At 39.5% G+C, this 26,221-nt stretch overlaps 1 protein-coding gene and 1 pseudogene across 1 annotated transcript; both read right to left on the bottom strand.

Annotated features, from left to right (window-relative positions):
- Positions 1-797: 797 nt before the first annotated feature.
- LOC140926095 (uncharacterized) lies at positions 798-8,117 on the bottom strand (annotated as a pseudogene).
- Positions 8,118-10,256: 2,139 nt separating this feature from the next.
- Positions 10,257-25,054, bottom strand: LOC140926903 (uncharacterized). Its single transcript, XM_073376578.1, has 2 exons — positions 24,986-25,054; positions 10,257-12,297 (listed from the first exon to the last, which is right to left on the bottom strand). Exons 1-2 carry the CDS (start codon positions 24,995-24,997, stop codon positions 10,336-10,338), a joined length of 1,974 nt encoding a protein of 657 aa, XP_073232679.1. The 5' UTR covers positions 24,998-25,054; the 3' UTR covers positions 10,257-10,335.
- Between the last annotated feature and the right edge of the window lie 1,167 nt (positions 25,055-26,221).

The raw sequence follows: 26,221 nt of genomic DNA on the forward strand, positions 1-26,221 counted from the left end.
TGAAACTTGGCACACTAATACTATATTTTGGGGAACATTTTAAAGATTATAGGCAATGGATATGACCTTCCGGGGCGGGGGGGAGGGGGGGGGGGGGGGCTAAGGGCATTTTAAAAATGGCCGCCAGCGGAAATCTTTAGTATGACAGAATGATGCAAAATTACTTACAAGTAAGATGAATAAATATTTTTAATGCTGTACGTTTATTAAAAAGACCAAAGCCTTTCAAATTTTATCGGAATTGAAATATTTAATTGTTAAATATTCCCTTGGACAAGTTGAGCTGATCTAGTTTTTCTTTTGTCTAATGCGATTTATTATTTTTGAAGCTAATAAAAAACCAGTAAAAATTTCCAAAACGAATTTTCTTCAACTTATTGCTATAGATTGTTTTGAAGCCCTTTTTCTATTCCGGTGATAACCCCCCTCGGATATAAACCCCTCCGTTTATAAGCCTTCCAAAACCCCCTTACGAAGATGCATAAGCCTAGGGTTTACAAGCTTAAGCGGCAGTTGACGGTTATCATTTAAAATTTAAAACTAGGGAAATAGGGCATGGTAAAGAGTAGTTTAAACACCTATTACACCCTATTAGCTTATATTCGTCGTTTGTCGTTTATCTCATTTTTCTATTCTCATTTCTATATTTTAACATCACTGTTAGCCTGCGAACGCAGCCTAGTATATTTCCGGTCGTCGGTTCGTCTCCACCCGAAAAAGTGATGAGGCTTCTCATCTGCGCATGCAGGCTACCGCAAAGTTAGCTCTGTCCAAGAGAGTTAATTTGCCAGAAACCGTCAGTTTCCTTTCATTTTCTCTTGAAAGAGCGCTGCCAGTTTCTCGTCCATTGCATTCTTTATGTCCTCTTCTGTAGGAAAGAAACGCGAACCCCATTCTTTTAGCTTCTTGGTAGCTTTCTCTCCTATTAACTTCAAATCACTGGCCTTAACCTTTAGCAATTGCGGTAATCCTTTTAATAATACCGCTTTGGCATCCTCTACGTCTTTTTGTGCTGATTTCAACTGCTCCTCTCTCAGCTTTTCCATCAGTCGTGTGGTAGGTATCGCTAACGAAGGCTCCAATCCTTTCTTGGCACTCTCGAAGAAGACATTCACCACTTCATAAAATGCCTCATCGAGACAAAGATCTTGAACCTCTTGCCTTACAAATGTGTTGAATTCTTTGTCTTCCAGTGCTTTGTGACCTTTGCTTTCACTACTGTCGAGAAACCACAACGCACAGAGATTTCGTGCAAGAATTGACTGGTAGGCATATAATGCCACATTTATCAGCGTTTCAATGTCATCCCGCTCCGTGGAGGAAATTTGTTGTAAACTTGCTACAACATTTTTGCACCTGCCGACAAAGATTGAGCCTATAGCACTTGAAAGCTGCTTGCGATCTTCTTCCGCGAGGTTTTTGTCTTCCATTTTAGCGAAATGCTCTTCTAACTGCAAACCAACATTTTTAAGATAGGTTTGGGAATGAAAAGGTGGGATCTGGAGCTTTCGTAACATGTTGAATGTCTTTGACACTATATTACATCTAACTTCAGCGACTTGAACAGCAGCTTCTTTCAGTCCAGATGGGTCTTCGTACATCAAGAGATTACTTTGTGGCATGAAGTAATGCGGCAAATGACGCGACTCCAAGCACTCTTGAAGGCGATCCAACATGAATAGCAGACAGTTTGCGGAGTTTTCCTCCCTCCAGAAAACTTCACCTCTCTTCTCACACTCCCAAAACAATAGGTTCTTCAAGTAGTACGTTGAAATCACTTCAGGAAAATAAAATTTCTTTATCATCTTTAGCAAAACCATTACATGACGTTGCACGGGTGACACACTTTTCCCGAGTTTATTTTCGCCCAAGGAAAATGAGGTACGCCATTCGGTTTCATCCATCATCCACTTGTCGCTGCTGTCTTCCGTCGCACTGGGTAATAAAGAGTTGGCCAGTGTGGCCTCCGGGTTTCGACAGTAATTGAATACATCAACGGGCTCTTTAAGTCGATTTCCCCTACCAACGGGAGCTAAATGGCAACCGGATTCAAATATTTCCTGGACCAGTTCAGATGAAGGCCAGCCACTTGGGCGCGGTCGGACCAACCATTCCATCGCTGGCTCGGGCCAAGCATCCGGGTACTTGAAAACAGCGGCGTCATCCGCCTCGTCATTTACAAACCCACCACTTTGAAGTTTACGTACAGGTCCGTGGAGACTGCAGGACCACTTGCCACTTTCTCCGTAAAATGACTTTTCAGCCTTTACCAATGCATGATTAGCTGGAGGAACAGAAATGCCCGGTTGAGGTAAGAAACATTTCTATAGCGAGGGCAAAGATCTTTCCATTCACTTGTTAGCCTTAGCTTCACGTACCTCGGATCGTCTTTTGCATGTTCTGTAGTGAAGATAGGTGTGATCTTGTTATCATCGTTTTCTACAAAGGGGTCATTTTCTGTCATCCTATCAGAATCTGGCCGCCAGTGCTCCTTAAAACCAAGTTTAGTGTTTTGATCAAGATTACTTTTCATGAGAAAAGCCTGAGGTATGCAAAATCCTTCAACTCGACTTCCGGCATCTTTAACGCGTTCACTTGGACTGGTCAGAGATTCTGGATCTGCACGCTTTACTTTGCTGTCTGTTTGCCAATAAATCCAATCTGCATACACGTACTCCACTGGAAACATGCAGTTGATGAGTATTGAAAAGGGCTGAAGCCATATATTTGATTTCTCATCAAAGCCAAGCGAAAGCTCCTAGTAAGGGAAAGAGAACCACTTTTAGGTTATTAATCTATTCGTCCCCCCTACATATATGCCTCTAAACAAAATCGCTTGAACGGGAAGTGGGTTGTTTTTACACGGCAAATTCGAAAGTGAAAGTCACTGCATGAGCTAACATTCAGCAAATATTGAATGAGGCTGATTATGATGTGAAGAATGCTGCAGATTGAGAGGGAAGCTGGTAAATATCCAGATCCACATGTTTTCTTGAAAAAATACTTTTTAGAAAGTCGATGAATTACCTCTTTCAAATATGGCTGGTTATGAAGAATTAGCGGGGGGATTGAGGCCAATCAGAAACGGCGAAATATTTTGAATGATAACCGAGATTGAGTGAACCAATCAGAATGCTAGAAATGCTTTAGAAGGCCGGCGGGAGTACTCCCTATGACGGGCTATACGGGAAGGCTCCGCCCGGAAGGGGTACCTTTTCCAGGCTTCAGGTATATGAAAGGGTTGGGATTTCACTAGTTGAAGTATAATTTGGGTCTGTGAAAGGGCCCCCCTAACAGATGAATTTTACAGCTTCATAAAGTCCACAAAACGTTCTATTTTTGTGATCGATTCCTATTTAAATGACAAAGCATTTATAGCAGTTAAAAGGGATTCAAAGTTCTCAACAAGGTGTGAGAAAGAGGTTCCATTTGTCAATAGAAGTTATACGAAAGGGGGACCTTTTTCGTGAAAAAATGGTGTATAAAATGGTAAGGCGTTGGACCTCGGGACAAATACATTTGTTGAGTATCCCTCCCCCGAGGTCAAATTGCTGTGATAGATGGAAATAGAAAGGTAAACAGTTCGGGAGTATGCCAGTTTTGGAAGAAGCGATGACGTCATGATTCCATTGTTCTGCTAAAAATACGTAAAAATGGGAAAAAATAATCGCCAAAAACAAGGGAGCTTTATTCAAAGCCTGTTCCAGGTCCACTCGTTCAATATCCGGGACTTCCGAGCTAGCAGTGCTGATGAAGAAGCCTTTTCCTTGCTTTTTGAATGTCAAGAGCAGTTTCGTGCCACATTACGATAGTTAAAATCGACAGTTATCAAACGGCGTTCGAAGACGTCACCGCCATATTGACGGGCATCGAATGTAAGTACATATCTTTATGTGTAGTTTTCAGTATCTTGCCGAATTTTTACGAAATCAAGACTAATTTTCCTCAAAACTACAACGTGTAAGGTGTGTTCAGGCAAAGTTTCATCGATGGTAACAACCTAGTAAAAATGGTAACCACACATTGAAAATTGCCAACGGACAGGAAGGGTTACTATATTGATGGTTATGCCTTAGTCTGTCCATGTATTTTTAGTTATAAGCGATCAAGTCTGTTTTTGGTTGTGTTCACCGGCAATGCATGCGACTCTGATCTAGAAATCACTTTATTGATCCAGATCATGTGTGTGGAATGAGTTTTAAATCAGTGTGAGTAGGTTCTTATATTGATTTCTTATATTTTGATCAGGATGTTCGTCCAAAATGTAGACAAACATCTGGACATATTACAAACATGTTGTCGCGTTTTTGCCAAAAAGCTGGGAAAAGGATTCGTTCAACGAGGAAGACAAATGTTAAATGTCTTCAGAACGACATATTTGTGCTCTGAGGGCAAAATGTTGCTTTAGATTCGCCTCATGTTACTCTGTAATAAAAAATTTAATGTCCAAATTCAACCCTACCTCAGTAAAATCAAACATGTGTTTTTGTTTCTTTGTAGTGTGGTCACAGGCTTACCTACTTGTGAGTGGAAGCTCACACTCAATGACCATTCAACCATAGAAGAGACTGTGGCCCTTATTCAAGGGGCTTTAAAGGAGATAGATGAGGAAGGAGTCATGGAAGTGGAGGCTTGTGAAGATTTTCTCCACATAATGTTCAATCCCCTGCGTCAAAATATTGTTTATACTTTACAAACGCCAAATACATAATATGTTCAGTCCCTGTGCTATGCAAAGGTCAATCTGAAACAGGAAAAATGCATGCCACACTCTCCCCCATCAATACCTTTGCATGAGCAATAAGCCCACATTTTATGTCATAATATTGAATATGTTTGTATTTGAATAAATCCTAAATTATTGAGATTCTCTCGATGAAAAAGCATCTATATTAATGTATCGTCTTCAACAAATCATCCTCCCTAATAAATAATACATGAGAGACATCTCACAAGATAACTATTGACAACCTATGTCAGCTGCTACTGTCTTCATTATATCAATTAAGCTTTGGTTTTTGGTTTTCATGTCCAAGAAGGTGTTAAAAAAAACAAGATTTTGAGATATAAGAGTGTGTATAATATGCGAGACAGCGAGTCATGCAGGTCAGATACGACTCATTGAAAACAATACATAAAAATCAAAAACAGTAATCTGGTAATACCAAAAGAATTAACTCAAAGTTAACCATGGTAAATAAGTGTTTAACCCTAAACAGCACTTAATCATAACCCTAACCCCAACCTAAACCCTAATCAGTAAAAAGAATGCTTAACCGTAATCTGTAAAATTTGAAGTTTTTACTTGTTTTTACTTTATTTTTGCCGATGGTCTGCGTGACTTGCATAGCTCCCTTACTCGTAGTTTATGTCAGGACCAGAAATAAAAGGTTTATTTCCAAAAAACAAAATGTAACAATAAAATTAATAACTTTTATAATTGTATCTTTACTCTGATGTGTGAGCTTTGTTTTCTTGAAAGTGCTGTTCAATAGAACCAGGGAGAACTATGAAAAAGAACTTGGGAAAACTTATGTTGTGTCCATGCCAAGTGCAGCAATCATTATTATTTTGGGCCAAACCTTGTCTAATAGAATTGTTTGAGGGTCCCCCACAGAAGACTTGGAGAAAAGTGCTCCTCAAAGTTACAATGCCTTTGGTTTGAAGGCAACCCCAGAGTTAAAAACAATAATTTAGTATTATTCGGATATACATCAAATCTCATATAAGAGGATATTTCATAACAACCCATAACCCTGTTGATATCTGACCTCTGGTCAAATCCGGTGGGCTACAAGACTATAGTATCCCATTTTAATCAATATATCCAAAAACAACAGGCATTCTTAGTTTTCCAATATGTATATTAAATTCTAAAGAGTCTCTTGCATTTGTTAAGCTTGAGCAAATAATCAGTGAACTTCAGACAGTGGAATCATTGAAAGCAGTAGGTTTTTTTGAAGCGGGCAAAGAAAAAATGATAAGGGATGATAAGCAAGATTTTCACTTTGTGGGTTTTCAAGAAGAAAACGCGGACACGATACCCTCAGAAATTAATCCCTTGTTTACCTGTTGTATACCTGGACGGAACTGCTTCAGGACATACACCAACAGAACATCATATTCGAAAAAACAGATATTTTACTCACAAATGACTCGCTTGTACCAAAACAATAACCTGAATTACAGCCGTCTTCTCCGGCCAGTCGCTCACTCCCCGAGAGGGAAACAGAAGGAACGGGAAAAATTACAGTAAAACTTACTCTTTGCAAACATAAGGAAATAAATTATAGAACAACTCACTTTTTTTGTTGTTTCCAAAGCATTCTTTTTTCTTATAATATGAAAAATTAATGAAAGAAATAGGCACAAACTTGTTAGCGTGCTTACCTATTTTCGATGTACTGATTACATACGTAGTGAGTACGACGTGCCTACAAAGCGCGCAATATTGAATAAGCGAAGAACTATAGCGCAAGAATGATTACACATATCACTGTGACGTCACAGTAATATGTGTTGCCCGTAATATACGTGTTCCTCCCTTACACATTTCCCTTGTGGAATGTGCCTTACACATATCTCTAGTAGAATGAGTTTTCCCTACCCAGGGACAATTCCTGGTGATATGCGTTCCTCTACCCAGGATACACATTTCACTTCTCTTGCCCGGGAAACACATTTCACTGGTGATATTTGTTCCCCTACCCGGGAATACATATCCCTAGTGGAATGTGTTTTTCCTACCCGGGAACAATTCCTAGAGATATAAGAATCCCGAATCCCAGGTTCCAAAGAGGCCAAATCCCGAATTCCGAAAAACCTATTGGGGACCCTCAAACATCGTCTCCAACATTTACATTAATATTAGCCCTACTTACATTGTCACTGACTATGTAACGAGTTGAAACACCGAGGTCTCACAAAACTTCGCGTTAGTAATAAATCTTTATATGGAAGTTTATAAACCTCAAGCTACAGTTCTCATGACATGTTCTAAGGCGTTCAACAAGTGGCGGCGTGTGGCGCGAAATAGTGATCTGTTTTACGGTCCTCCTTATACAATATCGTGAAAAGGCAGCCCAGTAATAATTAAAATAAACACGGAAGGAAGCCGCGAATCGAAATCTAGTTAAATCTGTCAGTAAATTATGGCCTACGTACTCATTTGCCGGTACTCGTGTTAGTTAAGAAAACTGCAACAAGAGCAGAGCTCTTTTTCGCACTTTCTTAACGATCCTGCGAAACTATTGAACCAGTGTGCGAAACGTTTGCCTATGTGAGCCTGCGTGCAAGCTCTGCGGGGCGCTGGCTAGAATAGCTTAACACTGGTACAAGACATCATACAGCTAAAGCTCTTGTGAGTCTCGTAAATCGTAAACGACTATCAGTGTATTTGTAAAAGTGCTCACAACTACAGCTGGTCGTGATGAGCTCTTGTAAGCGACCATGTGATATCAAACTAATATGAGAGTGGTCGCTTACGACAGATTTCAAAAGAATGCTTTGTATGTCAATGTGTTTAAACCAGCGGCTTCTTAACAAGAGTATTTAATAGTTTTACCTTATCTTGCTAAGTTAACTGTACTCGCGTCCGTAAAAGGTTACTTTGTTTTAGTCAGTTTTGTACTATTCTATATTTTATCGAGAAAAATCCTTTAATGCAAGCGTTAACTGCGATACAATCACTTACAAGTTATTTTCCTTGATTTTTAAGATTATCACTAAGGAAAAGACCAGCTAGTGCTTCACTAAAGTGGTCGAGGTCGCAGTAGTTACAGAGTTTAAGTCGCAATTCAATTATGTACAAACGGTTTTCACAGTGCTAAACGTAAATAAAGTCGGTAGCTTACGAGAGTGGGCGCAAGGAAAGCTTCTACTGTATTTCAAAACTACCAGAGTATTCATTCGGATTTATGATTTACGTAAACTTATAGATGTAAACTGTGATCGAGTTCATTCCGAACGGGTAGCCTCCCTTACAGAGGAATTAAAGCCCTAAGAATTTCTGCAAGGAAGGGTAATGTGCGGAACTATCTAATCTATAGAGAATGTGTGGCAACATCCGAAAATGAAGGTATAAAATACACAGCAGCCATACTTACCATTTCGGCCATCTCGCAAGGTGTTAGTTCCGCATAGTTCCCGTGAACATTTTCGTCCCGAAAAGCCACTCGGCTCAACGGAAAGTAGATCGACCTTAGGGAGATTTTGTGAGCCCGCAAGAACGGACTTTAAGATAAAGTTACAATTAATCCTGATAATTATTAGTATAATTATATGGAGGCCCGTTCTGGTCAAAATGACAATAAAATTCCACCACACTGAGTCAATTTTAATCCCACTGCATCAAATATTATGGACCTGTTGCATATTTTTGTCAACAATAAACAATACCTTTTTCAGCGTGTTAGTAATTATTTTTAGCAACATGAGTTATTTTTGTTTTAAGTATACGAATACTTCGAATATATTATTTTTCTAATGTGTATTGAGAACTATTTTTTCATTGGGCCGAGAATTATTTTTTGCAGTATCGCGGTATTGTAGACCAAAAAATAAATTTGCGATACCGCGAAAAATAATTCTCGGGCCCAAGTAAAAACTAATTCAAGATACACATTAGAAAAATAATTCCAAGTGCCACTGAAAAATAATTCATGGCATGAATGAAAAAAGTATTCCTTTAATTAAAACAAAAATAACGCTTGTTGCTAAAAGTAATTACTAACACGCTGAAAAAAGTATTGTTTAGTGATGAAAAAAATACACAACATGTCCATAATATTTGCTGCAGTTGGATTAAAATTGACTTGCGGTGCAATTTTATTGTCATGATTTTGACCAGAACGGGCCGTCATATAATTATATTGATGATTATCGAAAATAGAGTGCTATGATTGGCTAGGAGCTTCGCGTCATCCCGCTATAAGCACCTCGCGGTGATTATAACATTGAAGGCTAGCAGTTTTCAAAGTGGCAGCAAGATTTGTTGATGTTTCGGTGTCGGAAATTGATCAATAATTTTATTTTCTCGAACAATCATCAATCTAATTATACTAAAACAATTAGTCGCTTCAGGCGACGTGAACATCGACATATAGAGATAATAATCCAAAAAAACAAAACAAAAACAAAAACAATGATCAATGAAGTCATTAGTGTCATCGATATGATTTGATAACAAATTATTACGTAAATCATTACATAATGAGATAAATTTTAACAAATGTGAATTTAGAGAACAATTTTCTGAATTCATCAGTTTAATTATTAATTCTGTGCAAGATAGCTGATTAAAATTGACAAAATGTTTTCCTTGGGATTGAATACTCTGGACAGTGCAAGAGAAATCATTATTTAAACACCAGTGAAATACCAGGTGAGCTTTCGTGCGAAAACATGATATCTTCACAAGTGAAAATATCACGGTTGCTGTGGCTACATGGTAAATCGCGCCTTTCGTCAATGACGTGTTTCGGGAAGGTAAATATTCCCTGGGATAAGCTATGCCAACATTTATAAAGCATTTGAAATTATTTGATGGTACTCTTTTTACCTTGTATCTCTTTAACTCTAGGTTACTGAAATACCGTAGGCAGCCGCTTTTAAGCGCCCCCCTACTAATGAACCCCCCGGGGATAGGCCCATCTACCTGTAAACAAAAAAAATACCCGGATTATGAGCACCCCCCCCCCCCAACTTCCCCTCCTAGTATATTTAGCCCCCAAGCAAGCTTTTCTTTCTCGAATTCAATTTATTATGAGGTTTCAAGAGATTATAAAGCTTTGTCCTCTCTTGGGCGTTTTGACCCTTAATTAAAAACCTGTACATGTTTGTTTCGAAGCGCTTTTTCTATTCCAATTATGAGTAAGCCCCCCCGTTTATAATCCCCCCTAAAACCCCTTACGAAGATGTGTAAGTCCAGGTGTTATAAGCTCAAGCGGCAGTTGACGGTATGCATGGTTAAAATCGTTTAAAACTAGGGAAACAGGGCATGGTTATGAGCAGTTTAAACACCTGTTAAACAGGAGGAATTCGATGTCGTCGTCTGTCGTTTATCTAATTTTTCGATAACTATTTCTACATTTTAACAGCACTGTTAGCCTTAGCCTTCGTAGCATGGCGGTTTTGGTTGGGCGTGCGTTTTTGCGGCTTCGCCGCTCAGTAGTTCTCCCGACAAAACCGCCATGCTACGCAGGCTATGTTAGCCTGCGCACGCAGCCTAGCATATTCCGGTCGTCGCTTCCCTCCACCCGAAAAAGGCGTCGTATCTACGCATGCGGGCTACAACAGAGTTAGCTCTGTCGAAGAGAGTTTATTTGGCCGACATCGTCAGTTTCCTTTCATTTTCTCTTGAAAGAGCGCTGCAAGTTCCTCGTCCATTGCATTCTTTATGTCCTCTTGTGTGGGAAAGAAACCCTCTCCCCTTTGTTTTAGCTTCTTGGTAGCTTTCTCTGCAATTAACTTCAAATCACTGGTCTTTAGCCATTGCGACACTCCTTTTAATAATTCCGCTTTGGCTTCCTCTACTTGTTTTTGTGCTGATTTCAACTCTTCCTCTCTCAGCTTCTCCATCATTCGTGTGGTAGGTATCGCTAAAGAAGGCTCCAATCCTTTCTTGGCCCTCTCGAAGAAGACATTCACCACTGCATAAAATGCGTCATTCAAGCAAAGATCTTGAACCTCCTGCCTTACAAATGTGTTGAATTCTTCGTCTTCCAGTGCTTTGTGATTTTTGCTTTCACTACTGTCGAGAAACCACAACGCACAGAGATTTCGTGCAAGAATTGACTGGTAGGCATATAATGACACATTTATCAGCGTTTCAATGTCATCCCGCTCCATAGAGAGAATCCGTTGTAAACTTGTTACAACATCTTTGCACTTGCCGACAAAGATTGAGCGTATAGCACTTGAAAGCTGCTTCCGATCTTCTTCCGCGAGGTTTTTGTCTTCCATTTTAGCGAAATGCTCTTCTAACTGCAAACCAACATTTTTAAGATAGGTTTGAGACTGAAAAGTTAGGAACTGGAGCTTTCGTAACAAGTTGAATGTCTTTGGCAGTATATTACATCTAACTTCAGCGACTTGAACAGCAGCTTCTTTCAGTCTAGACGGGTCTTCGTACATCAAGAGATTACTTTGTGGCATAAAGTAATGCGCCAAATGACACGACTCCAAGCACTCTTGAAGGCGATCCAACATGAACAGCAGACAGTTTGCGCAGTTTTCCTCCCTCCAGAAAACTTCACCTCTCTTCTCACACTCCCAAAACAATAGGTTCTTCAAGTAGTACGTTGAAATCACCTCAGGAAAGTAAAATTTATTTAACATCTTTAGCAAAACCATTACATGACGTTGCACGGGTGACACACTTTTCCCGAGTTTATTTTCGCCCAAGGAAAATGAGGTACGCCATTCGGTTTCATCCATCACCCACTTGTCGCTGCTGTCTTCCGTCGCACTGGGTAATAAAGAGTTGGCCAGTGTGGCCTCCGGGTTTCGACAGTAATTGAATACATCAACGGGCTCCTCAAGTCGTTTTCCCCTACCAACGGGAGCTAAATGGCAACCGGATTCGAATATTTCCTGGACCAGTTCAGATGAAGGCCAGCCACTTGGGCGCGGTCGAACCAACCATTCCATCGCTGGCTCGGGCCAAGCATCCGGGTACTTGAAAACAGCGGCGTCATCCTCCTCGAAGTTTACAAACCCACCACCTTGAAGTTTACGTACAGGCCCGTGGAGACTGTAGGACCACTTGCCACTTTCTCCGTCAAATGTCTTTTCACTCTTAATGCCAGCCATGGCATGATCAGCTGAAGGCAACAGAAATGCATGGTGGAGGTAAGAAACATTTCTATAGCGAGGGCGATGATCCTTCCATTCACTTGTTAGCCTTAGCTTCACGTACCTCGGATCGTCTTTTGCATGTTCCGTGATGAAGATAGGTATGATCTTGTTATCATCGTTCTCTACAAAGGGGTCATTTTCTGTCATCCCATCAAAGTCTGGCTGCCAGTGCTCCTTAAAATCAAGTTTAGTGTTTTGATCAATATTACTTTTCGTGAAAAGAACCCGAGGTATGCAAAATCCTTCAACTCGACTTCCGGCATCTTTAACGCGTTCACTTGGACTTGTCAGAGATTCTGGATCTGCACGCTTTACTTTGCTGGCTGTTTGCCAATAAATCCAATCCGCATACACGTACTCCACTGGAAACATGCAGTTAATGAGTACTGAAAAGGGCTGAAGCCATATATTTGATTTCTCATCAAAGCCAAGCGAAAGCTCCTAGTAAGGGAAAGAGAACCACTTTTAGGTTATAAATCTGTTCGTCTCCCTACATGCCTCTAAATAAAATCGGGGATAAAATGTTTGAAACGTTATCTGTACATTACCTTATAATCACTTATTTTCGCGAATTTGGAATAGAAATATTTTGCCGCACTTAAATTCAGTCGCGATTTTGTCACATCACCGTTTTTGAAGGTAACAAAAATTCGCGAATCAAGTACAATGGCGCTCCTTTTTTAAACTTCCATTTCTGGACTATGATTTTATTTAACCATAATGGAATAAAAACGAAACAAGCAACTGGTTGAAATTAAATGCTCAACAATGTCAGCAACATAACATCTTTTAAAAGTACACCGATATAAGCAACGGAGGCACTATTTAACTCGATGGGGCTGCCAATTAGCTTTTAGATAAGGATCTCCTGAATATTTTCAAATGGATTATCAGGCGATAAGGTTGTCTTTCCTTGACCAAGTTCGGATATTCCCGCTTTGCTCTATCCTCTTGCAATGTGCCGCTTTCCCATACTGCCTGTCAAGTGGTTGAAAAGGCATACCAGCCTGGCCCCAGTTCAGTGTTTAAAAGGTGGATGGCGCTATCCACTGGATAAATCACCATCCAGCAGATAATGCAATAAGTTTTCGAAATACTTACCCATCGGATAGCGATTTATCCGGTGGATAGCGCTATCCAACTTTTGAACAACTGGGACCAGGTGGCTTGTAAGACCTTGTTATTGCTTCAGCACAGATAGCCTTAAATCGACCTCAATGTCATCATTGCTGTTTCCCGCCTCCATCTGTTCCGGAACTTCGGCCGAATACCAAGATGTAAACATATCTGCACTTAACTGAAATTTCAACCCTCCTATTCATATTGTGGAGGTGTGTTCGAGCAACTCGCTCGCTACACGATGAGGAACCAGGAATCTGATTTACATCTTGGCCTTTATTCCTATTTGACTTCTGCTAACAATCTTAATCTTCCTACTCTTCTAACTCTTTTCTACTTTTCTACTCGTCTCTACTTGCTTCTCCTCCCTTAGGTCAAGTATAGTAGCAGATTTTATAGCCAAAGCTGGAGTTGTTTGGGTTACCTGACCGGAAGAGTTTCTATTGTATATCTTATCGCTAACATTGCAACAGGTTTGCTATTGTTAGGGAATAGATTAGCCTACGCACAGCCGCAACTGACAAGTACCAAAGAACGAAGGTCAGCTCTAACACCACAAACACCGACCACCTGTTAAAAACTAACATCTGACAATGCCAAGCGAATAACATTCCTAATATGGCAATAAGTAAATTCGCGAGTTAAGCATAAATTCAAGTACAAGTAGAAACAAAAGATCAAAACAGGAAAACAGCACGTGGACAAAAAGAAGACTCAATGAAACAAAAACTTAACTTGAAAGATAAGATAAGATAGATTCGTCTTACAAATAACTTTTAAAATACTTCACAACAATATGTATACTCCTAGCAGACGGAAAACTTAATTAAGTCTCGCAAAAATAAGTGATAATAAGGTTATTCGCTTGAACTGGAAGTGGGCTGTTTTTACGCGGCCTTACCGAAGGGAACAATTCTCTAAGAAACTATCTAAGTTTCTACTTTCATGTGGTATTCCAGCACCAAACCACCTTTATACAAAGAAATTCTCGGTTCGAAAGGGTTCTTCGTTTTGCGATAGAGGACGCTTGAATTTTCAGGCTTTTGCCGCTGTGACGCGGCATTTAGCTGACGACCAGGAAAGCTCTTATGTGGGTTAAAAACATAACCGATTTTGGAAGATTTTGCTATCTAAACATTTCTTGTATTTAGTCTCGCTTGCGTAAGCAGCGAGACTCATAATCTGCAAGCCGTTTTTCTTCGTATTTAGGACACAAAAAGGAATCATGCTCCCAGGCGTTCCTAGCGGAGACCGTGGAAACTGGGAATAAGAAACTTTGCGAGAACGAAGCCACGGCTGTTTTGCGAAGAAAGCTTAGGAAAGATTAAATTTAGAGCTTTTCCGGAACGGGTCGGTCCACGAATTCTATCGCTTGACCCCGTTAATTACTAATCGAACAAGTGTATGGTTGCCGAAATGTGAAATATTCGATGTCGTGTATGTGCGTTTGATAATTTCCACAAATTGGCAATAAAACTCAAATATATTTGATTTTGTTCAGTACATTCGATAAACTTGTAGCAACATTCGATTACTCGCCTTGATTTGCATTCGATTTTCTTCTACATTTATGAGACAATTCAATCACTGTATTCATTCGATGATTCGAGCAAAACTCATTCGATAATTCAGGCAAAATTCAGTCGATGATTCAAGAAAGACATGATTCATTCGATGATTCAAGCAAAATTCATTCGATGATGCACGTGACCTACCTTCCATATTAGGATAGAAGGCTTGGCTACTGAGCATCGACCATGTACCTGATCACAAAGTGGCAATAACAGAACAGTCGCAAGACTGTTAAGTTTGTTCAAAAGTTATTACCAAGGGAGGAACTACGTGGTCCAGTCCAACGACTCACATTATCCATAGAAAAACAAGCTGGAGTTTAAAAATCATAGCTTTTAGAGCCATCATGACTGAGTCACATCTCAATTCTCCACAGCTGATGTAGCTTCAGTTTAAGCTGCATTCCATTCTTCGAGATTTGGATCTGTAAATCACTTTCCGTGAGAATTTAACATCCTGCTAAAAACGCTAACGAGCTGGGCGCAGCGTGACAAAACATTGCAGGAAACCATCACATTCACGGATTAAAAGAAAATCGCTTATTGGAATATTCAGATCCAGAAGGCACTTTGGAGAAAATTAAACAAACTAAAACCCTTATTCAGCCGCAATGAAGAGCTTTACATTTCAAAAGAGGTCAAATGCTCTTGCATCAGAGGGCAAATCATGCCGACCAGAAACAATAACCGCAGAAAATCAGTATGCGTGTCATGACCTCTGAATATGAAATAAGCGGGAAACTGATCACATTTGCTCGGTCAAAACTTTTTCCTCCAGAGCATAATCTAACCCAGGAGAAAAAATTCAATGGAACAAGCAGCATTCTGGCACGAGGTAAAAGTCGTGTGTAGCCTACCGATCCCCCTTTTTACACTATTTTGTGTACTCAGTAGCCAAGCCTTCTTTCCTAATATGGAAGATAGGTCACGTGTATCATCGAGTGAATTTTGTTGGAATCATCGAATGAATATTGCTCGAATCATCAAATGAATATTGCTCGAATTATCGAATGAATATTGCTTGAATTGTCTTTCACTTCAGTGGTCGAAAAGAAAAAGAAGCAAAACGTCGATCGTGATCGTGACTTTCATTGTATGCAAATGAGTCTTGTGATGAGAATGCGGTTTATTTTCGGCGATGATTGAAATGACACTCCATGTTCTCATCACGTTTTTTTTCGACCTTCGATAAATTAAAGCAAGAAGTGAAAAACCTTCAGCGAGTAAATCCTCTTCCGTGTAGAATTAATCACCTCCTCATTTCTTATCTAGTCTCCAGGCAAGCGAGACTACAGCCCCGTGCAAACGGATACAACGTTGTTGGCCAACAACTCCCAACATTGTTGGATGTTACATGTTGCGTCCGTTTGCACACCCTGTTGCATGTTGTTGGATGTTGTTACGCAAAGTTTGAAACCAGTCAAACTTTTCAGTCAACAACTCCCAACATTCCTTTTGTTCCGTGATCGACGAAACGTAGCGCAACAATGTTGCATCCATTTGCACCGCTCTTCCAACATTGTTGGGGCCCCGCACGCTCATTACGCATGGTTTACAAAGACTTATGAGTGTTAATGATATATGAAATAAATCATATATGAACTGCGGAAATGAAATGAAAATGAAGAAATGATCTTCAGTTTCAAAGACTTATGGGTTGTATCCTTCCCACGATGCACTGCAGGTCTCAACATTGTTGGGTGTTGTTGTATCCGTTTGCACACTACTGCCAACATACACGCAACAACTCTCAACATTCTTGGCGCAACAATGTTGGGAGTTGTTGCGTCCGTTTGCACGAAGCCTAACAGCGGATTTCAAGAGCGTTCTTGTTCTAGAAGTATTTGTACCCTTGAAAGGGACACCGGCATGGCGTCTCCAACAAAGCTTTATAAATTTGGGTACAACGTTTTTCTGAATATCTCGCATATGAAATAGTGCACAGACCTGATTCTGGCAAGGCTTTTTGTATATTTAGACTTTCTGTATTGAATTGTTTGCATTTTTATTTTGGATGTTGTGACAGTGAAAACCGAGAATAAGATAAAAGCGAAAGTAAAAGTCACTGCGTAAGCAGTAAGCAAACATTAAGCAAATATTGAATGAGGCTGATTATGATGTGAAGAATGCTGCAGATTGAGAGAGAAGTTGGAAAATATCCAGATCCTCATATTTTTTTTTGGTACGCCCACGTGGTTTTGGCTGCCTGGCAAAAACCGTCATACATTTTCTTGTAAAAAAACCCCTCGTTAATACGGCCACTCCGTTAATACGGCCAATTTTTTTTTGGCCCAATGGGGCCGTATTAACGGGGTTCCACGTAAATGACAAACACGTACATTTATCCTATCTACAACTAGAGACTAGTGCATAATTCATCATAAACTCCCCGGTTATTACTGTCTTACAAAGTCAATTTTCCGAGGGGGTACTCCCTGTGATGGCCTATACGGGGAGGCTCCGCCCAAAGGGGGTGCCTTCTTCAGGATTCAAGTCTATGTAAGGGTAAGGATTTTACTCACTGAATTACAAAAAAAGGAAGGGAAATCGGTCATTTGGGTCTGTTAAAGGACCTAAAAAGGCTAACAGATGAATTTTATGGCTTTAATAGGTTGAGAAAACGTTCTATTTTTGTGATTGATTCCTATTTAAAAGACAGTGCATTTATAGCATTGAAAAGAGATGAAAAGTTCTAAACAAGGTATGTGAAAGAGGTACCATTTGTCAATAGAAGGTATACGAAAGGGACACCTTCTTCGTGAAAAATGGTATATAAAAGGGTAGGACCTCGGGGCAGATACATTTATTGAGTACCCCTTCCTCCGAGGTCGATTTGTAGTGATAGATGGAAATAGACAGGTAAAGCAAAGAGTCAACAGAGCTTGTTATGCGCATGTGTTGAGACCAGAGGAAAGGTCCTGGGTCACTTCCTGTGCGACCCCTTTTTGTCTCAGGAGCCCATCATTTCTTGATCAACCCAGATCTCATGATGTGACAATGAGCGAGTTGTTACTGAAATTTGCCTGTATAACACTGAACTGCAAAAACTTGGTTGCATGATCAATAATTGACAATTTTGTGATGCAAAACTAGGTAAAAGGACAAATTATGCTAGCAGTGCTTTTTTTTCGAAAAGCAGTGGAAAATTATGCTCCTAATGATGAATTATGCCAAAAATTATGCTAGCACAATCTATAAAAAACCTACATTTACTCCAGTTCCTTGGAAAACACTAACAAATAAACAAACAAATTAACAAGTGGGAACAGGGAAATGATTTGTGTATGTCTTTTTTTACAAGTTTTGAGATCTACGTGAACAAAAATGAAACCTCCAGCAAACCAGGACACTGCCCTTGAATTTGCTGTTGGTTGAAGGTATTAAAAAATTTACATCAGGCATAATAAACAGACAAATTACGATATTTTGTGATAACTGAGTTCAGTATTGACAGGGATCAAATGAATTTCTTTTCAATTCAATAATTTATTCTTTTGACTTTAAACTGTAAATAAAGTTAACCGTTTCAGAACAAAATGTATCCATCAATTAAACTCAGTGACGAATTTTAATAATACTCTTACAGTCTTTAAGGACTTGAAATCCTAATAAAAGAGCAAAGGCAAGAAGGAAAAAAGCATGGTTCCATTTACGCATGAGCAGAATATTATTTCCACGGGGGAACACATATCACTGTGACGTCACAGTAATATATGTGTTCCCCCCTTACACATATCCCTAGTGGAATGAGTTTTCCCTACCCAGGGACAATTCCTCGTGATATGAGTTCCTCTACCCGGGATACACATATTACTAGTGATCGTGTTCTCCTACGCAGGAAACACATTTCAATTTGTGATGTGAGTTCCCCTACCCGGGAACAAATATCACTGGTCAGGAGCCGATTACTTCTGTCACTGGTGATATGTGTTTGCCTTCATGGGAACCACATATCCCTAGTGATGTGTGTTGTCCTACCTGGAAACACATATGACTAGTGTGTTAGTGCTATGTGTTTTCCACATAGGGGAATGCACATCGCTAGTTATATGTGATTCTTTGTAGGGGAAACACATTTTAAACAATAATTATTGGATGAGGTTTTTGTGACATTCGGAATAATCAAGGTCGAGGTATAAGTGTTTTCAGCTGAACCGAAGGCTGAGGCTGATAACACTTACCGAGGCTTTGATTATTCTGGATATCACAAAAACCAAATCTAATAATTGTTTTATTATACATTGTTTTTAAATAAATAACTGCAGATACACTGTCGCATAGAACCAATTTGACATTGCTCTCGAAAATCATGCATTGCACAAATTAGTCAGTTATCTGCTAGCAGATAAAATCACTAACTAATTTGTAGGTTACGCTGATTTCCAAAATTAGCTGTAGGTTCTTAGCCAATGAGAAGACAGATAGCGAGTACAATGTATAATTAACACTAGGTACATGTGTTCGGGGGAACACATATCAATGTGCCATCACAGTAATATGTGATCTCCCTACATATCCCTACCCGAGGAGAATTCCTAGTGATATGTGAATCCCAAATCCTTGGTTCCAAAAAGGCCAAATCCCAGATCCCAAAAAACCTATAGGGACCCTCAAACATCGTCTCCAACATTTAAATTAATATTAGTCCTACTCTCATTGTCATTGAACCACATAACAAGTTGAACTTCGCAGTAGTAATAAAGCTTTCTATAGAAGCTTATAAACCTCAAGTTACAGTTCTGCATAACATGTTCGAGGAGTTCAACTAGTGGAGGCGTGTGGTGCGAAATGGTGAACTGTTTTTCGGTCCCGCTTATACATCGTGAAAAGGCAGGTCAGTAATAATTTGAATACACACAGAAGGCAGCTGCAAATCGAAATCTATTTAAATCTGTCAGTAAATTGTGGCGTATGTACTTAGTTGAGAAAACTGCAACAAGAGCAGAGCTTTTCTTTGCACTTTCTTAACGATCCTGCAAAACGAGTGTGCGAAACTGTTCCCTATGTTAGCCTGCGAGCAAGCCCTCTGGGGCGCTGGCTAGAATAGCTTAACACTGGTACACTGATCATACGGCAAAAGCTCTTGTGAGTCTCGTAAATCATAAACAATTATCTCAGTATATTTATAAGAGATATAACCAGAGCTCAGGTTATGATGAGCTCTGTAATCGACCATGGAAATCAAACTAATGTGAGAGTGGTCGCTTATGACAGATTTCAATAGAAAGCTTTGTATATAAATGTGTTTAAGCCAGTGGCTTCTTAACAAGAGTATTGATTAGTTTTCTATCATTACCTCATCTTGCTAAGTTTACTGTACCCGCGCATGATACAGAAGGTTACTATGTTTTAGTCAGTTTTTTACTATTCTATATATTATCGAGAAAAATCCTTTAATGCAAGTACTAACTGCGATACAATCGCTTACAAGTTTTTTTTCCTTGATTTTTAAGATTATCAAGAAGCAAAAAACCAGCTTGTGCTTCAATGAAGTGGTCGTGGTCGCAAATACATTAGTCGATTCGTCCCATCAGGAGTACCCAACGAACATTTTTCGCAAAATTGATTATACGATGTCGTAAACGCTAGCAAAGTGCTTTTACGTCGACCCATGTTAATATTTAACTTTCCTGGGAAAAAAATACCCGCTCTTCACTGCTAGCCAGCAAGACTTTCAGAAAATAAAAATCCCAGCCAGCAATCATGTTTGACGGTTTTTTGCCAGCCAGCAAGGTTAAAAAAACAAAAATTACGCAATCCCAGCCAGAGTGAAAGGGAATTCGGTGTTTGCCAGCCAGCAGTAGCAGAAGTAAGTTATGAGCTAGCCAGCAAAGTTTCGTTAACACATTGCCAAGAAAAACATGTAAGTCAGTAGGCAAGACCTGTTTTACGTCAAATTTACATAATATACTAGGGTATCTAAAAGATAGTAATGCTGCGGCACATTCTGTTGATACTGGCATTAGTTAGGCAGTGAGACTTAAAAGAATAAAAAATGACATTGAATGTCCTATTTACATGTTGGAAAGTACTAGAATAATTACTATCAGTCTATAGAAAGAACTCGTGGGAACGTTGTTTAGAAAATGATCAAGTGGTTATCAACTCTGGTTTTCCCACAGTAAATTGTAGGAAATAATAGAAATTCAGATCGTTTATCCATATATTTAATATACGGTGCACGATATTTTCTCTGGAAACACAATACTTTTCTTACTGTTTGTTGCACTTTATTAAGTAACAGTTATTTAGCTATATATTTATAGAAAACAACAACACAAAAAACGGGAAAAAAAAAAGAAAGAAGGAACGTACAACTCAGTAGGATTCGAACCCGGCATCTTCGACTCGACGCGACTACACTTAACCACTACACGTAAAAACTTGCAAGAGGTGACAGGCCGCACATCTTCACCGGCGTAAAACCTTTGAAACCTTTTATATATTGCTCCATTGAGGAGACTTCTTTCAGGGATCTTACAGTTTAAAATTTGAACGATGATATCGCTTCTATATAGCGGACCAAGATACGGCTCGGTACAGTTTTTGTTCAGCGAGGGAAAATTGTGTAAGTTGAGCAGGACCTTTAAAATGTTCAACAGACAATTTATTCAGTTCGCGCGTATTCCTGTTGAATTTGTAGCCCGTTTATCAGATATGTCTACTCAAAAATATAATAATTTTTCCATAGCTGCTGTTATCTTAGAGTAACTGCTTTTCATATCTCCGTAAAGTTTAGGTTTACGCGATCTCAGAGAACAATGTTTAGCTGTACACAGCACGTAGTATTTTTAAAAAGATATCCAGATCTGACACTGGTTTTGGGTATTTATCACGTCTAAGCATGATTTAAATACATTATGATGCTGTGTCCTTTGAATGTCGTTTTAAAACTCAATCGCTTTATAAATGTCACTTGTAGTTTTAATATCAGAGGAGAGTATTTTAAAGCTCAATATTTTTCAATACCATTAGCATGTTGCTTTTTTACCAATCAATTGACTGGCTTCTTTGTGCCACTACATAATGTGTGTAGTTAAATATAAGTTACAAACAATCCCTAAAGGACATGCTCGTTAGAGCTAAAATATAAAAAGGTTTACACAAGGTTTCACGCCGGTATAGATGTGCGGCCTGTCACCCCTTGCATTTTCTCATAAAATCCCTAAGGGACATGCTCGTTAGAGCTAAAATATAAAAAGGTTTACACAAGGTTTCACGCCGGTATAGATGTGCGGCCTGTCACCCCTTGCATTTTCTCATTAAAATCCCTAAGGGACATGCTCGTTAGAGCTAAAATATAAAAAGGTTTACACAAGGTTTCACGCCGGTATAGATGTGCGGCCTGTCACCCCTTGCATTTTCTCATCATATTGATGACATGACAAGAAAATGGCTATCTCAAACACCTAATCCACCCAGAATACCAGAGTTCTACACTCTAACGAAAATTCACAAGCCAACCGTTACAGGGAGACCAATTATCTCCGGCTGCGATGGTCCAACAGACAGAATTTCCTCTTTTGTTGATACATTACTGCAACCAATATCAAAAATACAGAAATCATACCTTAAAGATACCACCGACTTCATAAATTTTATTGAAAACACAAAGGTGAAAAAACGAACATTTCTTGTTTCGATGGACGTCACAAGTCTTTACACAAATATACCACAAAACGAGGGCATTGAAATTGTCTGCAAAGCATATGAAAACTTCTACAAAGACAACCCTCCTATTCCTACACATTACCTGAGGGAAATGCTTAGACTAATCCTCAAAGAAAATTCTTTCCAGTTCAATGGAAAACACTACTTACAAACCCATGGCACTGCAATGGGTACAAAGACAGCAGTTTCTTTTGCCAATATTTTCATGGCACATATTGAAACGACAATTCTAAGCAGAACCGTTTTTAAACCTACAGTTTGGAAACGCTACATTGACGATATCTTTTCCCTATGGGACATCAGTAAACCAGACATCGAAGCCTTCATCGAACAAGCGAACTTACATCACCCAACTATCAAATTCACGGCCGAAATATCTCACACTGAGACTGTGTTTTTAGACACGATTGTATACAAAGGCACAAGATTCGAGGAAAAATCTATCCTTGATGTAAAGACACATTTTCAAAAAACGGAAACCTTCCAGTACACACATTTCACCTCTTGTCACCCGCCGAGTGTTAAAAAAGGATTTGTCAAAGGAGAAGCCTTGAGAATCCTACGAACAAACTCCTCAAAATCTACGTTTGAGGAAAATATTTCAAATTTCAAAATACGCTTGATTGACAGAGGCTACCCACAAACTATGATAGAAAACCTTCTATCAGATATAAAGTTCACAGAGAGGGAGTCTGCTCTCCTGAAACACAACAACAAGGAGGAAAAAGAAATATTGCCTTTTGTGACACAGTACCAGCCCTCAGTGTCTACTTTAAAAGAAGTTTTAATGAAAAACTGGAATCTTATACAAAACCAACCGTTACTTCGCCAAATTTTCAAAGAACCACCTATCATTTCCTACAAGAAAGGAAAATCCCTAAGGGACATGCTCGTTAGAGCTAAAATATAAAAAGGTTTACAAAAGGTTTCACGCCGGTATAGATGTGCGGCCTGTCACCCCTTGCATTTTCTCCAGTCCCGGTGAGCGCATAACAAAAGAGAAATTGGTTCCAACGGAAATATTCCTGAGCGCGCAAACCTGGACAACATTGCAAACGAGCATGCGGAATGAAATCAGTTCTGAGTTCACTCCGCTAAGAGACCAGAGTGTATTATTTATTGGAGAGAGTTTTTGTATTCAATCGTCTCAATATTTGATGGCATTTATGTGCATTAGCGAATGTTCTTAATTCGATACACATGCACGGCAACCTGACAAAGAAACACAACCATTTTGCTTACCTTTTGGCCGCCTTAACATCAGGTTTAAAGTAGAACGTAGGCCAGTAGCTGATATGTAGACAGGCATATTAAAACACGAACACACAAAAGTGTTTTCTATAAAGATCGACAGCGAAACGACTACAAACAAAGCGGTGAGCGGTGCTTGACTCAACTGTGTCATTTTCTCACTACGTGTATCTTTTACAAGGTATTCACAGCAGGACGTTTTGCTTACACACCCAAACAAATTTCCGTTTTCACAGGCAAAAGGTGTCATTTCCACAGCTCGCGTGGGGTGATTTCCACGCGCACTTACTTGCTTCGCCCGCTCTAATATCCATATAAAAAATTACAGTGCGATTGCCAGGAGAAAAAATATACCTTTTTATCCAGCCAAAACCGGCATAAATTTTTCATATTTTCAGCTAGCAAGGCGCTCATTCAGATTTCCCAGCCAGCTAACTAGCCAATGTTTTTTTCTTCCAGCTAGCTCAAATTCTGCCTGACGAGCGGGTATTTTGTCGAGCGGCTCCGTCGGGTGAGTAAGTAAGTAAGTAAGTAAGTAATTTTATTTAACCACATATCGCATATGAGCAATAGCTCGTTTAAATGCAAATGTGCCATAAAAATTACGTGATAATTTACATAATGTACATGTACAAGTGATGAATAAAAATAAGAAATAAAGAAATTGAATCAACTAAAAAAAAAAAATTATAATAATTTAAAAAGAGAAAATATTGGTAATCAGATTGTCTATTTACAAAATACACAGTTGCAGTCATACGATGAAGACAACTGTATGTTTTGTAAATTTTTCCTAAAAATAGAGAGGGACTCCGACATCCTTATTTTGTCTGGTAGATTGTTCCATTGTTTGCCAGCCTGGTACGTGAAAGAATGTTGCATATAAGATGAGGTCGGTCTTGGAAGAACAACCTTAAGATGGCCCCGTAGGCTGTAACCATTGCTTCGCAGTAAAAACATTTCCCGAATGTAGTTCGGGAATGTACGGGAATGTACTCCTGTCCCATGACATACAACACTCTAAAACATGGTGAAAACACCTTTCGAGATGTTATTTTAGTTGCCCTTGGATTCCACTTGTGCAGTCACTGTCTTTCCATGCTTGCTCCCTTTATTCAGGATTAAAGAACGACAAATACGCTACGGGCGAATCGACTTTGTCTTGTCGAACTGCTATCGGGCGAACCGACCTTCGGGCGAAACGACCTGATACGGTCACAGAGTTTATATGTTCAAACGGTTTTCACATTTCTAAACGTAACTAGAGTCGGTAGCTTACGAAAGTGGGCGCAAGGAAAGCTTCTACTGTATTTCAAAACTACCAGATTATTTATATCTAAACTTATATATGTAAACTGTGATCGAGTTCATTCTGAACGGGTTAAGCCTCCCTTACAGAGGAAATACTCCCTAAGAATGTCTGCTAGGAAGGGTAATGTGCGGAAGTATCTAATCTATAGAGAATGTGTGGCAACATCCGAAAATCAATGTATAAAATACACTGCACCCATACTTACCATTTCGGCCATCTCGCAAGCTGTCACTTCCACATAGTTCCCGTGAACACTTTCGTCCCCAAAGCCACTCGGCTCGGTTCATCGATCTCAAGGAGATTTTGTGAGCCCGCGAGATTGCATAACTATACACAGTTACAGTATTTCAAAAGCTTTAAGTTACGATTAATACTAATATTAATAGGAATAATAAAATCGGCCATTGTCACTACTTAATGTTGCGTCTAAAGTTTGCGAGAAAATCGTTCTAGAACAATTTATCACCTACCTGATGTCACGTAACCGCTTGTCATCCCACCAAAGCGGCAACAAGTCACTCCATTCAACTGAGACCTTGAATATTTACACCACGGATCTAATTTTAGAGGCGATGGACAAAAAGGAAATAAGCGCATTAGTCCTACTCGACCTCTCAAAGGCTTTCGACAGTATTTGCCATCAGAAGTTACTCCAGAAGCTCTCCGCTGTAGGTGCCTCACCCGCCGTAGTTCAGTGGTTCCGCAGCTACCTTTCAGACCGGACCCAATCAGTGCGTATCGATTCTGTGCTATCAGATCCATTACCAATCACACACGGAGTCCCCCAAGGAGCGATTCTTTCGCCGCTCCTCTTCTGTATTTATCTAAACGATCTGCCAGGCGCTCCTCAATTCTGCCAGCTCGAGTCATACGTCGATGACTCTAAAGTTTTGCTATCTTTTTCCGTAGCCGATGTCATTGATGCAAAGTTCAAGCTCGAAGATGATTTGCGCAATGTTGCCACCTGGTGTTGCACAAATGATTTGTTAATAAACCCTGAGAAAACGAAGTTCATGTTGATCGGCACCAAGCAAATGATAAGTAAACATTCAGTTAATTTTACTGTTTCGTTTATTGGAAAGACTCTTATGGCTGTCGAATCAGCAAGAGATCTAGGAGTATACATAGATTTACACCTGACCTATGACACTCATATCTCTCACTTAGTCTCTTCTTGCTTGACTAAACTGGTTCAGATCAACCGCGTGAAATATTGTTTTGATAGGAAGACTTTGGTTTTAATTATTACATCTCTTGTCTTTAGCAAAATGCTCTACTGTTCGACCGTGTGGTCTAATACCTCATCTAAGAACATTGAAAAGCTGCAACTTATTCAGAATTTCGCCTGCAAAATTATCTGCGGCGCTCGGAAATATGACCACGTGACGCCATTACTTGATGAACTCAAGTGGCTTCCAGTTAGCAAGATGCTCAAATTCAG

The sequence above is a fragment of the Porites lutea genome, chromosome 2, assembly GCF_958299795.1.
Source record: "Porites lutea chromosome 2, jaPorLute2.1, whole genome shotgun sequence".
Lineage (NCBI taxonomy): Eukaryota > Metazoa > Cnidaria > Anthozoa > Scleractinia > Poritidae > Porites > Porites lutea.